Source organism: Larus michahellis, chromosome W, assembly GCF_964199755.1.
Source record: "Larus michahellis chromosome W, bLarMic1.1, whole genome shotgun sequence".
NCBI classification, from domain to species: Eukaryota; Metazoa; Chordata; class Aves; order Charadriiformes; family Laridae; genus Larus; species Larus michahellis.
In genome coordinates this window covers 17,553,155-17,570,024 of record NC_133929.1, presented here as the reverse complement: position 1 = coordinate 17,570,024, position 16,870 = coordinate 17,553,155, and the positions used below count along the sequence as shown (strand labels likewise).

General features: G+C 40.7%; 1 protein-coding gene across 3 annotated transcripts in view; it reads left to right on the top strand.

The window, feature by feature from the left end:
- LOC141735567 (ADP-ribosylation factor-like protein 15) overlaps positions 1-16,870 on the top strand; it is a 261,530-nt gene that overhangs the window by 92,449 nt on the left and 152,211 nt on the right. For all 3 annotated transcript variants that reach the window (XM_074568567.1, XM_074568568.1, XM_074568569.1), the window contains one exon: positions 11,792-12,000. In XM_074568567.1, coding sequence (XP_074424668.1) covers positions 11,792-12,000 — 209 coding nt within the window. The remainder of the gene's footprint in view (positions 1-11,791; positions 12,001-16,870) is intronic.

The window sequence follows — 16,870 nt, the reverse complement described above, 5'->3', positions numbered from 1 at the left end:
TCTAGGTGAGATGAGAGCTTGAGAAAAAAATAACTTTAAATAGGATTGGTTAAACAAAACGTGTATTTTTCCTTAATTTGGAAGTAAAGAGCAAAAGAAGAGAGAGTAGGAGGGGGAGTCACACTGTCGTGCGATCCAAATTGAATGGAAAATATGAACCCTTGGAGAAGACAGCAACAGTTGTCAGGTAGTATCTGCCTTGTGAAAAAATGAGGGAGGAGGGAGAAAATGATGTTGACCTACTAATTTAATTGAATATTTGAATAGTTATGGGAAAGCCACCCTTTTCCTGTGTTCTGTGGAGGAGGGGAGTACTGAACACTGTTCTAGCAACATAGCCTGTCAGAGCAGCTAAAATTTCATCTAGTTAGTCATCAGAAAACTGATTCCACAAGTAAATGACAAAGTCATCCTCACAGGGATGTACTAACACAAAGCAATAAAATCTCTGTACTGTATTTGACTAAAAGACAGTTGACACCTACAAAATCTGGTTGTGGAGTGCACGCAATGCCATCTGCGACATACTGTGTCTAACAGTTTATAGAATGTCTTAGCAGATGAAATTTTTAGATGACCATGATGAGCTGTCCAGGCTGTGAGTCACACAGAGACATTCAACTTCCAAAAGCATTAAAGTTACATCCGTTTGCTATCAATCATACTCAGACTGCTGTTCAAATGGTGCTTAAGCCCAGGCTCTTTCGCATAATTTCCTCATTTTGTAGATAAGAGAGATCATTTGCACCTGCTTACAGATCTTAACTTGAGTCCTGAGGAAGCTCAGATAAGGATTCAGCAGTAGCCATCTTTCCACTGTTCTTTGAAAACATTCTTTTTCTACAATTAGCTTTTTACGGTGTGAATAGACAACCCGTTGCCTATCTTATTCAAAACAAGTTGGAGCCATGTAAGCAACACCTATCAAAGCTATGTACAATAGGATAAGCAAACCACAGAATTTCCTAGTTACATTTTTTGTGGGGTGGAGGGCTGCTTTTTTCTTGATGGGACGTTTTGTGGAGAGAAAAGTAGAAACTTTGGTTTGCTAAAAAATTCTCTGTCTTCTGTTGCACTTACAACTCCGTTTTCTTCAGGCTGCATCAAAGGGTAGAGTATAGCAGCCCAGTTCAGCATCAGAAAAGATACCTACGTTTTATGAACACCCTCCCCACTTCCCCCCCTCCCGCCAAAAAAAAAGTTTTTACTTATTCTAGCCAGAAATGGCTTTGATCTTTTCAAACACTGTTGAATGAGACAGGAGCCATGGTGAGGAGGATGCGGAGAAGGCGGAGTTACTGAATGCCTTCTTTGCTTCGGTCTTTACTGCTCGGCCCAGCCCTCAGGAGTCCCAGTAACAGGGAAAGAGGAAGACTTCCCCTTGGTTGAGGAGGATCGAGTGAGGGATTAATTAGGTCAATTAGACATCCACAAGTCCATGGGCCCCGATGGGATGCACCCAAGAGTGTTGAGGGAGCTGGCAGAAGTCATTGCTGGGCCGCTCTCCATCATCTTTGAAAGGTCCTGGAGAACAGGCGAGGTGCCTGAGGACTGGAGGAAAGCCAATGTCACTCCAGTCTTCAAAAAGGGCAAGAAGGAGGACCCAGGGAAATACGGGCTGGTCAGCCTCACCTCCATCCCTGGAAAGATGATGGAACAGCTCGTTCTGGGCCTCATCTCAAGGCATGTGGAGGAAAAGAAATCTATCAGAAGTACTCAATATGGATTCACCAAGGGGAAATCATGTCTGACTAATCTGATAGCCTTCTATGATGGCATGACTGGATGGACAGATGAGGGGAGGGCAGTGGATGTGGTCTACCTTGACTTAAGCAAGGCGTTCGACACGGTCTCCCACAGCATCCTCATAGGGAAGCTTAGGAAGAGTGGGCTAGATGAATGGACAGTAAGGTGGACAGATAACTGGTTGAAAGACAGAGCTCAGAGGGCCGTGATTAGGGGCACGGAGTCTAGTTGGAGGTCAGTGACGAGTGGTGTTCCCCAGGGGTCAGTACTGGGTCCAGTCCTGTTGAATATATTCATCAATGACCTGGATGAAGGGACAGAGTGCACCCTCAGCAAGTTTGCTGATGACACAAAGCTGGGAGGGGTGGCTGACACACCAGAAGGCCGTGCCACCATACAGAGAGACCTGGACAGGCTGGAGAGTTGGTCGGAGAGAAACCTTATGAAATTCAATAAGGGCAAGTGTAGGGTGCTGCACCTGGGGAGGAATAACCCCATGCACCAGTACAGGTTGGGGGCTGACCTGCTGGAGAGCAGCTCAGCTGAAAGAGACCTGGGAGTCCTGGTGGACAGCAGGATGACCATGAGGCAGCAATGTGCCCTTGTGGCCAAGAAGGCCAATGGCATCCTGGGGTGCATCAAGAAGAGTGTGGCCAGCAGGTCGAGGGAGGTCATCCTCCCCCTCTACTCTGCCCTGGTGAGGCTGCATCTGGAGTACTGTGTCCAGTTCTGGGCTCCCCGGTTCAAGAGGGACAGGGAACTGCTGGAGAGGGTGCAGCAGAGAGCTACCAAGATGATTAGGGGACTGGAACACCTCTCTTATGAAGAAAGGCTGAGGGACTTGGGTCTTTTCGGTCTGGAAAAAAGATGGCTGAGGGGGGATCTTATCAATGCTTATAAATACTTAAAGGGTGGGTGTCAGGAGGATGGGGCCAGGCTCTTTTCAGTGGTGCCTGGGGACAGGACAAGAGGTAATGGGCACAAACTTGAGCATAGGAAGTTCCACCTAAACATGAGGAGGAACTTCTTTCCTTTGAGGGTGGCAGAGCACTGGAACAGGCTGCCCAGAGAGGTGGTGGAGTCTCCGTCTCTGGAGACATTCAAAACCCGCCTGGACGCGTTCCTGTGCAACCTGTCTAGGTGACCCTGCTCTGGCAGGGGGGGTTGGACTAGATGATCTCCAGAGGTCCCTTCCAACCCTACCATTCTGTGATTCCGTGTAAAGCAGATTCAAACTTTGTGAGCCAGTCAGCAGAAGGGCTAGACAGACAGAACTAACGCAGCTGTGGTATGTCTTCTAGTCTTAAGTGCCATAGAGATAGATGCATAAAGAGTGTTTTGAGCTTTATTTGAGATTACCTGCACCGTTACCAAAGGTGTGACTGCAGCTCAGAGCAGGGTACATCTGAGCCTTGCTGGGTGCTGACAGCAGTTGTCAGCATGGGGAGTTGTGTTGCTGCTTCTGAGATCCCAGCTGTTATCAAGTCCTTCAGCAGAGGTGGAGATGAGGGCAGAGATGGGGTAATAGGTAGAAAGGAAACTTCTAGGTGATTTTCTTGTTGCCAACCATTCACTTTGCTTGCCCTAGAGGACTTACTGTGTGTTTGTGCCTTTAAAAATTAAAAAAAAAAGCAGAGGTGATTTTGAGAATGGCTGTCATACATAAAGTTCAGTTTAGTGTGGTGTGCCACCTACTGCAAGCTATTAAAGCTTCATACTTAAATAAATCTTAGAGCATATTGCAGGGCACATATTTTCTTATCTTCCTTTTAAAAGAATCTGTAAGAGTTTTTAATGAACTTCTATGAACTTTTAATTAACTTCATGGTCCTGACTAGAACAGGAGATTTTTGTTTCAAATAAATTATGGGTATTTCTGGGTTTTGTATGTATTTAAGATAAAGGGAGTATATTTATTCCTCAGCATTTTTGGGGTTGTTTCTTTTATGCTGTTTGTTCAGAGGGCTGTTGAATCGCTGCAGTGAGTATAGCTGATCTAGCAATCTCAAAATGTTCCTCCTTGAGGGGAAAAAACCCTGCCAATTCCCTGCTGCCATGCTTTGTGTATGATTGCAGGAGTACAGTGCCTGAAAAGATGGAGAAAGCAGGCTGGGATCTCTTGGTGTTAAACCCTAGGAAGCAAAAGTCCTGGAACTTTTGAACCTTGAGGAAGGTTTTGGCTTAGCATCTGTATTGCTGCTTAGCAATAAGCAGTAGCAATACAAAATAGCCATTGAAGAGTGACTGATATTACACCTACGAGAAACTTCTGTATCTGTGTGTGGATGTGTCTGTCAATGTGGACAAATTGCATGTACATATAAAGTGGGTATCGTAGAAAGGATTTATGACTTTATTTGTAATAAAAAGGAGAAAATAGGTTGAAAAATAGCTCATGTAAAAAATCAAAATTCTATATGCTGTATTTCTTCAAGGGGATTAGTGGGAGATCTAAACAGAAGGTATGCCTGAGATATAGATAAGAAGCAGCCAGATCTCTTAGAAATGTGTTAAAATTTCTAAGATTTCAAGCATCTTCCTGATTAACTAAGAAAACATGTCAGTTTTCCTTCTGAGAAAGTGATGGAAATTAAAGTTATAAATCCTATGTAGATTTAGAAGCAGTTATTTCAAAAGCCTTTTCATAAGGTTTTTTGAGGAGGGGGTAGGATATATTTAAAAATTTTGCAAGAACATACAAGAGTTGTTGTTGGGTTCTTTTCCCTTCCCTTCCTTCTTACTCCCCCACCAATGGGGCAGTCTTTCAGGCAAGAAGATTTTCTGGTGCAATTGACATAATCCTTGTCATCTTTTAATCTTTTTGCTACTTATAAACTGTCTGATTAATATCAGTAGAGGAATTAACTATGTAATTTTTATCAACTATATAACCTTCAAAATCAGTAGGTGTCTTTATTTCAGGTGAGTGGATGTTATATTTGAAGTGGTAGAAAAAATGGTTGCAGCCTGCATTCTTTCATGGCCCCAGGTTAACTATTCTTGGTGGGAAGGAAAAAAGTTCTTCCCTGGATTTGGAATATAACTTCTCCGGAGCTGTGATGTATTCCTCCTTCTATTTTGAGGTGAATAAGAGCTTTCATGCACAGTCTAGTCTATTTTAAAGCAAGGGCTGTGTGACATTTGTTGTGCTCTCAATGGAGACTTCCTGCAAGTTTGACAACTAACAAATTTGACGCCTTTAAATTGCTTTCAGTGAATTTTTTTCCTGTAATGCTATGTTCTGTTCTCCTGGAAGTACTGAAAAGGAGGGAATTGAAGGTAGACTCAGACTACTGTGAATGAAGATGTAAACAGAAGTATTCATAGTTAAAAGGAAGATTTGCAGCTCTGCATTTTGGATAATATTTACAGAACTGCATCATTGTGCAACTTCTTTTGGATGGGTATTAAACTGCACATAACTCTCAAACTCTTCCCCCAGCTTCCAAGGGGCATTTGAGAGGGTACTTATTGGCACTGATAAAAATAATAACCTGTGTTAATATGGAAATACTATACCCTTGGCTGATAGTCAAAAAGAATTTATTTATTTGATATTTTTAAAATTACAAATTTAAACTCTTTAAAATTTTGAACAGCTAGTTGAATAAATGTGCCCTGTAGTAATGCTGAATGACTGGGGTTTTTAATTATAGCACCTCATAGTTTTTCTGTAAGAAGCGAGGTTATTTTTTTCCTTTTATAAAGTAATTCAAACCTACATTTGATGACTGAATACTGTCTTTTCTAATAAGTAGTATGATTGTGTTGTGGTGTTTTGGTTGGTTGGTTTTTTTTTCCCCAATTTATTTGTAAATGGGATGTTTTAGTCACATCACAGGACTTTTGGCTCCTGTGAGTTCATTGCTGAGGGAAACAAATCGTATGCCTGGGCACGAGTCGTGGCTGTTGCCTGTCTCAGCAAAATACTACGCTGAATGTCACATTTTAGTGAACTTCTTGCATAACACATTCCCTAGGTCTAATGTGAATTGTTGTTATAATTTTCTGATGCTTTGAGGATTTTTACCGAAGTGTTTTTTTTTTTTTTTTAAAAAAAAAAACCCTTAGTTTAGGCATGAAGTGATTGAAGAAACAGCCATGTGACTGCAAAGTTGTTAGAGTAACCATGGTATTAGGCTGACAAACCTAAATGCTTATCTATCTCATGTATTACTATTGTTTGATAGGACATTTTGGATACCAGTTAAGTTTCTGGTTTCATTTCAGTAGTCTCTGAGAGCCTAAGGACGTTTAATGGATGCACGTTACATTCTGGATTATTGGAGAACTCAGACTTTGAATTTCCCTGTCTTAGAAACCTTTGGAATAGAGGAAAAGATTAATTCATAGGATGGTCTGTGCTAAACTACACCTTTAAAAGCAACTGCTTGCTCTGTAAGACTAAATTTGCCATAACGTGAAGTGCGATGGCTGGATCACTATTCACAGGCCAGCGTTTCCTGTCCAGGATAGCACTGCAACATACTACCTAATGCTCTGGAGAAAGAAGCTGAGAACAGGTTGTGCTCCCTGGAGATGAAGAGTTAAGGCAAAAGAATAGCAGCTTATTTGTCTTGTAGAAATTGTTATTTCCAGTTGCTAATAGCTTATTGATGCCATGAATTATTTTTCAAGTGTATTTGCCAGAAAAATTAGTTAAAATGGCACCCCAAGGTGCAGACTTTCTCAGTTTTCTTTCTTGTCTGCTTAGTACAATTTTTTTTGTTCTTAAACCTCAGGCTGTGATTTCATCAGAACTGAAGCGTAAGCAAGTTCAGAGGAGGTCACTATTCTAATGGAAAATCTTGAAGGAAATACCAAGATTTGTTGGGCATAATTAGGTGGTTCTTAGAACTATGCCATAGTGACTGGCCAGGGCTGGAGAGAAAAGGACTATTATGCTTTGGTTGTGTTTCTTTTGAGACAGTTGATATGGAGAAACAAATTTCACTAGCTAAAGAACTTGAACCAAAAAGACAGAATCACAGAATCTTCATGGTTGGAAAGGACCCTTAAGATCATCGAGTCCAACCAAACAACCTACAATCTCTGCCACTAGAGCATGCCCTGAAGTGCCACATCTAGACGTTTCTTAAATACCTCTAGGGATGGTGACTCAACCACCTCCCTGGACAGGCCGTTTCAGTGCCTGACCACTCTTTCAGTAAAGTAATTCTTCCTAATATCTGATCTAAACCTCCCCTGCTGCAACTTCAGATCATTTCCTCTGGTCCTGTCATTATTCACCTGGGAGAAGAGGCCAACACCCACCTCTCTCCAACCTCCTTTCAGGTAGCTGTAGAGGGCAATGAGGTCTCCCCTCAGCCTCCTCTTCTCCAAGCTAAACCTGCCCAACTCCCTCAGCCTCTCCTCATATGACCTGGTCTCCAGAAACCTCACCAGCCTGGTAGCTCTCCTCTGGACACGCTCCAGCACCTCAATGTCCCTCTTGTACAGAGGGGCCCAGAACTGAACACAGTACTCGAGGTGAGGCCTCACCAGTGCCGAGTACAGATGCATGATCACTTCCCTGCTCCTGCTGGCCACGCTATTCCTGATACAAGCCAGAATGCTGTTGGCCTCCTTGGCCACCTGGGCACACTGCTGGCTCATGTTAAGCTGGCCGTCCACCAGCACCCCCAGGTCCTTTTTCTGCTGGGCAGCTCTCCAGCCACTCTTCCCCAAGCCTGTAGCGTTGCTTGGGGTTGTTGGGACCGAAATGCAGGACCCGGCACTTGGCCTTATTAAACCTCATACAGTTGGCCTTGGCCCATCAATCCAGCCTGTCCAGGTCCCTCTGTAGAGCCTTCCTACCCTCAAGCAGATCAACTCTCCCACCTAGCTTGGTGTCGTCTGCAAACTTACTGAGGGTGCACTCAATCCCCTCGTCCAGATCATTGATAAAGATATTAAACAGAACCGGCCCCAAAACTGAGCCCTGAGGGACACCGCTGGTGACCGGCCACCAAGAAGATTTCACCCCATTAATCACAACTCTCTGGGCACGGCCATCCAGCCAGTTTTTAACCCAGCAAAGAGTACACTTGTCTATGCCATGATTCGCCAGCTTCTCCAGGAGAATGCTGTGGGGGACGGTGTCAAAGGCCTTACCAAAGTCCAGAGAGACAACGTCCACAGCCTTCCCCGCGTCGAGAAGGCGGGTCACATGGTCATAGAAAGAGATCAGGTTGGTTAAGCAGGACCTCCCTTTCCTAAACCCATGCTGGCTGGCCCTGATCCCTTGGCTGCCCTGCACTTGCCCTGAGAGCTCACTCAAGATGATCCTCTCCGTGATCTTTCCTGGTACCGAGGTCAGGCTGACAGGCCTGTAGTTCCCTGGATCCTCCTTCCGACCCTTCTTGTAGATGGGCGTCACATTAGCCACCCTCCAGTCATCTGGTGCCTGCCCTGTTGACCGAGATTGTTGATCAATGATGGAGAGAGGCTTGGTGAGCTCTCCCGCCAGCTCCCTGAGTACTCTTGGGTGAATCCCATCCGGCCCCATAGACTTATGAGCGTCTAGGTGCAGAAGCAGATCATTGACTACTTCCTCCTGGATTATGGGTGGGTTGTTCTGCTCTCCATCCTTATCTTCCAGCTGAGGAGGCTGAACACCCTGGGGATAGCTGGTCTGACTATTGAAGACGGAGGCAAAGAAGGCATTAAATATCTCAGCCTTCTCCTTGTCCTTGGTTGCAACTTTCCCCCCAGCATCCAGTAAGGGATGGAGATTCTCCCTGGCTCTCTTTTTGTTGATGTATTTATAAAAACTTTTTTTGTTGTCCTTTATGTTAGTGGCCAGGTTGAGCTCCAGCTGGGCTTTTGCCTTCCTAATTTTCTCTCTGGATAACCTAACGAGATCTCTGTACTCCTCCTGAGTTGCCTGTCCCTTCTTCCAAAGGTGGTAAACCCTCCTTTTATTCCTAAGTCCCATCAGAAGTTCCTTGTTCATCCAGACTGGCCATTTTCCCCGCCCTTTAGACCTGCAACACTTGGGGACGGCCTGCTCCTGGGCCTTTAAGATTTCCTTCTTGAAGAGCGTCCAGCCTTCCTGGACCCCTTTGCCCTTCAGGACTGTCTCCCAAGGGACTCTCTCAACCAGTGTTCTGAACAAGCCAAAGCCCGCCCTCCGGAAGTCCAAGGTGGAGGTTTTGCTAACCCCCCTCCTTACATCACTACGAATTGAAAACTTGACCATTTCATGATCACTAAACCCAAGGCGGCCTCCGACCACCACATCTCCCACGAGTCCTTCTCTGTTTGTGAGCAGTAGGTCTAGCGAGGCACCTCCCCTGGTAGGCTCACCTACCAGTTGTGTCAGGAAGTTATCTTCCATGCACTCGAGGAACCTCCTAGCCTGCCTGCTCTCTGCTGTGTTATATTTCCAGCAGATACCCGGCAGGTTGAAGTCCCCAACCAGAACAAGGGCTGGCGATTGCGAGACTTCAGCCAGCCGCTTATAGAATACTTCATCTGTCTCCTCATCCTGGTCGGGTGGTCTGTAGCATACTCCCAGCACAAGATCTCCCCATTATTTGCCTTCTCCTTCATCCTTATCCATAAACACTCGACTTTATCATCACTGGAATCTAGCTCTATCCAATCAAAACACTCCCTAATGTACAGAGCCACACCCCTGCCTCTCCTTCCTTGCCTGTCCCTTCTGAAGAGCTTATAGCCATTCATCGCAGCATTCCAGTCGTGACAGTCATCCCACCACGTTTCTGTGATGGCAACTACATCATAGCTGTCCTGCTGCACAATGGCTTCCAGCTCATCCCGTTTGTTGCCCATGCTACGTGGGCCATAAGGTCAACAAATCAACATACTGCTTTTCTGGCTCCAGTGTCTCATGTAGGGATCCATGTGCTGCTTTTTTCCATGTGCCTGGATACAAGAGGTCAAATGCTCTGCAGTTCACCACACAATTTTTCTCCTTAGAAATAGTGCAGTTACAGAGATAAGACTCAGCATCCGGCAGCGACATGTGGTTGAAAAGTAGCTGGCTGAAGCTTAGAGGATAAGACAGAAGTTATATTCCTAGGGAAAAAAAAAAAGACCTTCAAAGAACTGATCATGGTGTTGGCCTTTCAGTTAATTGAAAATTATTCTCTACCAGTTTTTAAAGTAATGAGATACTTCAGAAGTCTGCGATGCTGCTGTGTGTAGCTATGTAAATAGTATCTCTCTGGCAACTTGCTCTACTTGGTTCTGACATAGACAGCTGTTTGGAAAGACTGGGACATCTAACATGCTATGAAATTCTTTACAAGTACAATTGATAGATATTATGGTCATACAGAAACATAGAATCAGCTTTCAATGCAATCCCTCTTCTGTATAAGTAATATTGATCTTCAGAAGTTGATGAAATAAATTAAACACCTGTCCTATTTGTGTTGTTACTTTATGAGTCTGGTTAAATTAATAGATAAATTAAGTGAGGTCTTGATAAATCCCATGACTGTTTACTTTTAACTATCTCTTTAGATCTCTTGCAGAAAAACACTGTTCAGGTCCGACTTCAGTATCCTCTATAGGAAAATGTGTGTGTTCACAACATTCATTAGCCACCTAAATTGTGCTAGGTGCAGAATACAGAAACGGAGTGCTTAAGGTTCTAGTGTGGCTGGTACAGAGAAGGGAGTAACTCATAGAATCATAGAATGGTTTGAGTTGGAAGGGACCTTAAAGATCATCTAGTTCCAACCCCCCTGCCATGGGGGAGGTTGTAGCTCCATGTAGCAAGATTTGAATACTCTGAGTTGGATGCCTAAAGTGTATGGTGTAAATTCCTTCTTAGATATTGATTTCTTCACCTTTGTTTAGTGACTGTCTTTTCTGTTGCACAGTGTACAAATTGAGTATATATTTTAAGTATCATATCAATGTTATAGTGATTATGTTGCATTAAATTCTCATTTTGTGCCTACGTTCTGCTCAGAACTTTTGTGTTGTTTTGTTTCACTAAAAAGTGGGGTTTTATTATTATCAGCACTTGGTATCCGTGTCTACATTAAAGTTCACTTCTCTCTATCTCAAAGTAAGAATAGTGTCTGTAAAGGATACTTTCAGCACGTTTCTGAGAATCACTGTCTTGCAGACGTGTCAAGCTTTCTACTGGAGTACTGCTGCTTCTGTTCATTTTAGTGTTAGTCCCCATGATTGTAGTGCCATATTCAGACATACAAAGAATAGCCCATATCCAAATCATAGTTTAGATAGTTTGACAGCTGCCAAATACGATTTTTTTTTTTTCCTACCTCAATGTTACAAACATATGCTGCTCTCCAGGGGAGACAAAAGCTTTGTATAGATAACCTTATTGCTTGGCTTCTGTTGAGATGGCTGAGTAGCGCTGAACTGTGTCCTAAAAATTACTGTGGCACATAAGGCTGAGTAGTCACTCGTGTCTACTGTTGGGCTCTTCCAGAATCCTTAGTGTGTTTGACAGAGCAAAAGTAGTTGAAAAGAATGCCTTTGCGTGTTGTTCAAATCACTATTGTATCACCATTTTCCTCATTGAGTGTCTAATTACAACTTTAATAGGCTTTCCTGACACCTTTTTTCCAGTTATGAAGAGTTTGGAGATGAACTGGCAGACCTTATCATGCTCAGAAATGAACAACTGCCATGACAGAAGCTACACATTATGGCAAGAAGCTGCAGAGCTAAGGAAAAAAGAATGGGCAAAAGTTTATATATTAATACCAAGATATTTCAGTGAGAAGGTGTAGGGTTAGGCTAGGTGGCACTGGAAGGAGTTCTGCCAGTACTCATTAATAGAGCAGAAACTTTCAGGGATAAAGAACTGCACTGAGTCAAGTTCCTTCCTTATTTAAACAATGTTAGTTTGATGTTGGTGTGTGTGTTGGATTTATGGTTGTTTTTTTCTGGTTTGTTCTTTTAATGATGTATATTTAGGAGAGAAAATATAGTCCATTGCTTTGATTGCTTTAAATAGAAGGGTTATTTTCAGATACAAGTGTTAAATCTGTTTAACTATACTTGTTTTAATTAGTTCTTATTATTGTCTTGAAAGGGACTGACAATATCAGGAAATATTGGAGTCGTTACTACCAAGGATCCCAAGGGGTAATATTTGTATTAGACAGTGCCTCCTCTGAAGATGATCTAGAAACTGCTAGGAATGAACTGCATTCTGCTCTCCAGCACCCACAGTTATGTACTTTGCCGTTTTTAATACTGGCCAATCATCAAGACAAGCCAGCAGCTCGCTCCGTACAAGAGGTATGTTAATATGGCAGCATCTTGCCTGTTTGTATTTACTGTCTGCACACCACTGACATATTATCCTGACATCTTAGTTAAGGACTGGCCTCAGTTACTATTTGCTGTAAGTACACAGACTAAGAACAGTCCCAGCCCCTAAGAACTTAGTCCAATGCACTCTATACAGGCTTGGTTGTTCTGGAAAACAGACAAGTAATACTTGGATACAAACACAGTTCTCCTGCTTTCACCATATTTTAAGGAAGAAAAGATGTTTTTTAACTACTCTTATCAAAAGCTGCTGGAACAGTAATTTTTTGTTTTGCTTGGGTTTTTATTTGCTATTGGTTTTAATCTTGCACTATCCCAGTACTCCATTCTTTGCAATTGCTTAAACCAATAGATTGCAGCCATGGGTAGTCTTTTACATAAAAGCTTTTTTCTTAATTGTTATGTACTGATGTGAGGGCAGAGTTGCAATTCCTGTTCTGAAGTCCTTAACCTGTTCTGATTTTCTTATTTAAAAGAATAATGACTTTTTCTAATTTGTAGCTAACACAATAGTAAATTATATAATTGTTCTATTCAGTGTACCTTTTGCTCTTAAGTTTCTGAAAAATTCTTCTTACCTACAATTCCTATCATGTCACATACCTTTGAGGAAATGCTTAAAGTTACTGATTCTTCATGAGAAGCTCCACTTATTCTTCTGAAGTTGTAAGAAGAAATTAAACTTTGATTGTGTCATTCTGTTCATAAATGTCATTTAAAGGACTCTTCCCATTAAAGATTGTATGTGAAATCTCCTGTTTGTTCCATGAGTGGTGTTTTTTAATACGGCAGAGTCAAAACTGATTCAGCAACTTACTGCGTTGCTGCTTTGTGTTTAAAATTGTTACTTTCTTAGATGTTCTTTTGTCGAAAAGATGATCTTTCTGAAGAATGCCAATTCAATGCAAAACTTATTGATCTGTAGGATAACTCCTATTTGTACAGTATAGTTTTTTGTACATTCTCTATTGTTTTAATGCTATTTATGCCTCTTTAGTTAGCAAAAATAAAGAGAGGATAAAATGTTACGCTTATTATGTGTTAAGAAGGAGAAATGTAAATGTGACTGGGGTATAGTGATGTTTTTAATATCAGAGGAAGAGAGTGAGAATCATGTAAACTATACTGTAAAATGTTTTATTAAATTGTTGGTCCTTTCATCCAAGAATCCATGCTTAGGAAAGAAAAAAACCACCAACCCCAAACCAAAAACCAAACCAACAAAAAACTGATATAAGGAATTTGGATTTAGTATATCAAATTACATAAAAAGGTAAACTGAAATGATGCAGGGATAGAATCTACAAGTGTTAGCTCTTGTTCACCTAAAAATGGATTTAGGAAGAAGTAATGAATATTTAAAGGAAAAGTAATACAGATTTTAATATATCAGTTTATTAGTTTCTTGTAGCTTATTGTGCAGTGTAAAAGCAAAGCATGTATTCCTAAGCCTTCCACATAGAAAAATGACACTGTCCTGAGACACAACTGGTTTCATTTTATTCATCCAAATATACCCCAGTTGTTTTGATTTTACTTTTTTCATAGAGCAATGCAGATTACAATTTCCATCAAGAGAAATGCTTTTTTCACGTGATTTAAGTATTTTTAAGCCTTTATTATTTTACTACTTTTTTTCCTTTTGGGTTTAAAGTTAACTGAAGATTTTGGTGATAAATCTCATTTAAGAAACGTTCCTTTTCTAGTTTCATGAGAATAGTGAATACAGGAGAGGAACAATGTCTGATTAGTCAGATTTCTGTTACAGGCTTAAAATATTACAGGAGATTTATGGTGATAAGAGCACTGTAAATTGCTTTGCAAGGGAACGGCAGCATGACAATGATTACCAGCTTGTTGATTTTTATTTTGGAATCCATGCTTCTTTGTGTAATAATATTGGAAGCTGGATGTTGCAGTGGATTCCTGTGATTTGAACCAGTATGCAAACTGAGAGTCGCTTTCCTCCTGAGTCAGAGCAATATTTAGGAGTCACAGGTAAGATGGGTTGGAAGTTGTCCAGAGCTACTGTACTTGAGGAACAGGCTGTGCTGAGCAAACGCTCATCTGAATCTGTTGAGGACTTCTGGAAGCCATGTAGGACTGGCCAAAGTAGAAACCCAATCGAATCGTGGATCTTTGCCAGTTTGATGGTGAAGCAGCTACATGTTTGAGTGGTGGGATGTTGGTTTTGGGGATTTTCTTTGACTTTGTTTTTTTTAAAATATATTTAAGGCTGTTTTCAAGATTGCAGTTGGACTAGTTGCATTGTAGGTCCCTTCCAACTGAACTATTCTATTCTAAGATCATATACGTGAAGACATTCATAGAGTATAACCTTTTGGTGGGTTTTATTTTAGTTATCCAAAAGTGCAGGCAAATAATACATTTCTTTTATATATATAAATTGTCGACCATTAGTACCAGGGGAAATCATTCAAGATATATTCTAAATTCCCTTTTTAAAAAACACTAGAACTTTTAATATAGACTTACTAGTAGACAGTGAATCAAAAGTCTTCTTAGTCTGTTTTAAGATTGTATTATCTTTTTTAATATTGTTGTCAGGGAAAAAAAGATGAAAAGATTATGCAGTGAGCTGATCACAAGTGCTTTTTTTTTCCTCTTGAAAACAAGATCTTACTTTAAAGTTGTGGGGTGTGAAACTCCAGAGAAAAGTCTTTCCCACTTCCTTTTTTATTCGATAGAGCAAGATTAAAAATATCTTTGAATTACAAACAATATTTTCAAAAGCAAATGTAAAAGGTTGATCCCATGTTTACATAGATTGTGATGTATTTATCTATTTGAGAGTATTTTAAAGGTGTCTGGGTTTTGAATTGTGGTTTTCTGCTAGCAGAAAAGTGGAGGGTGACTCTCGTTATGAAAAGAGCCACCTGAGTGATGTGAGGGCTAATATCTGTTACCCTGCCGTTTTCTTCTATGTTTTTTTTTATGTCTGGAAATAATTTTGTAGATAAACAATGTCATCTTGATGCCTTAAGTGTCTTAAAGCTAAATAACCGTCCTAGGTTTGTCAGCATCTGCAGAGGCCCTTACTCATGCAAGGGAGCTAGAGCACTATAGAAACTGCACTTTCTGAGCCTGCTGATGCTTTATGGTCTGAGTTGGCTGCATATGTGACAGACTTAATTCCAGGACTTAGTTACTTCTTTGTATTTTGTGTTAGGGGGATCAGTGTCTTCATACTATTTTGCCATAGTTCATGCCTTTTGTAGCTTTTGCTAGTTTAGAGGAAGATAGTTACTTTTTGTAAACCCTTTTGACTCATCAATGTGTGAGTATTATTGTAGATGTCATTACTAACAATGTGAAAAACTGTGTTGAACAGTGACATGTAAGGAGGCTTAGCTTCAGAGAGTGCGCACTATCATAGCTAATAGCTTTGAACAGCTAATGCCTCCAGCACCAGATACTACAAAAACAGCCTGAAGCAGAGAGTGAAAATGGAAGTGCTCTTTGCAGACTTTCCCATTCTCACCCTGGTCAAGCCACTCAAATTAGTTAACCAATCTGAATTCTATAAACCAGCTGTTGCAAATCTGTGTATTTTGACAGGGATATATATAGAGAAGTTAAATTGGGGGCAGATTTTTTTTGTTCCTCAAGAAAATGTTTTTGAAATGATTTGTCTTTGATTTACTGCAGCAAATAGACAAAATGTGGATTCCTACCCTGTTTTGAGATCATAGTGACCTTAATGACCTTAATATTTGTAATCTCCTCACCACAAATACTTCCCATCCAAGGTGTATCCCCTGATATTTGAAGATTGTTTTGGAACTGGACTCTGCTATTTTGAGTATTGGCTGCTTCCTTCACAACTGTGGCCTTTGCGGGAACAGAGGAGTTATTTGTCAGTCTTCAGTTATGAACACATTTGCAGGAGAGGAGGACGTTATTAAACTGATGATTAGGAAATATTAGTTTTGCCATGTTTAGAACAATACAGAAATAACTCTATTTACATGTCTCATAGGAAATCTCTTTCTGATTAAAGAATTTCTTCAGAGCTGTTAGGGAGATGATTTAGATATAAAAAGATCCTAAAATAATGTAAATACAGTTTTTTTTTTTATTTAATTTTTTTTTCTTTATATTGTAAGTAGATCCACATCCTAGCTGGATGTGAAGAGTAAAACAATTTGATACAATTGCAAGTCTGTGTTCAATGTAAATATTTAGCAGGTATGTTTGCTTTAATCATTGCATAGTTAGAATGATCATACTGATAGCAAGATGGGTAGTAAATATTTAGTGCTGCAAAATGCAAGTGACTGTATAAAGAAAATAAAATGAGAAACTGCAAATCTTGGAAGAAGCTGGATTTCTCTGTTCTCTTTGAGTCACTGTCATGGGAGGAAATAATGGTGAGCAAAAAATAAGATGATCTGAAAAGGAATTGTAAAGTCTTTTTAAGGATTTATAAATAAATTATCTAGAATGGCTCTGTTTTTTTTTTTTTTAAATACCTTTAGAAAAAGGTGACATGAAGAATCCAAACAGTAAGCGTACTCTTTTCTTTACATGGATTTCTGTTTCAATTACTGTTTTAAAATAAACAAAGCCATGACAGATAAAATCCCCCATATATTTTCATTAGATCAAAAGATGCATTGGAATTGTTGATAATTTTAGGTGAATAATGCAGCTTACAAATAACTGTACTGTAACAATTTATGTGTCCAATTTAACAAAGAAATATAAATATCTCAATAGTAAATTCCTAGTCCTGCTCTTGACAAAGAAATAAGTCTGCAAGGAACTGAGTTGAAAGAGTGCCCCTTGAAACTCTAAATTGGAATGACCCTCCTAA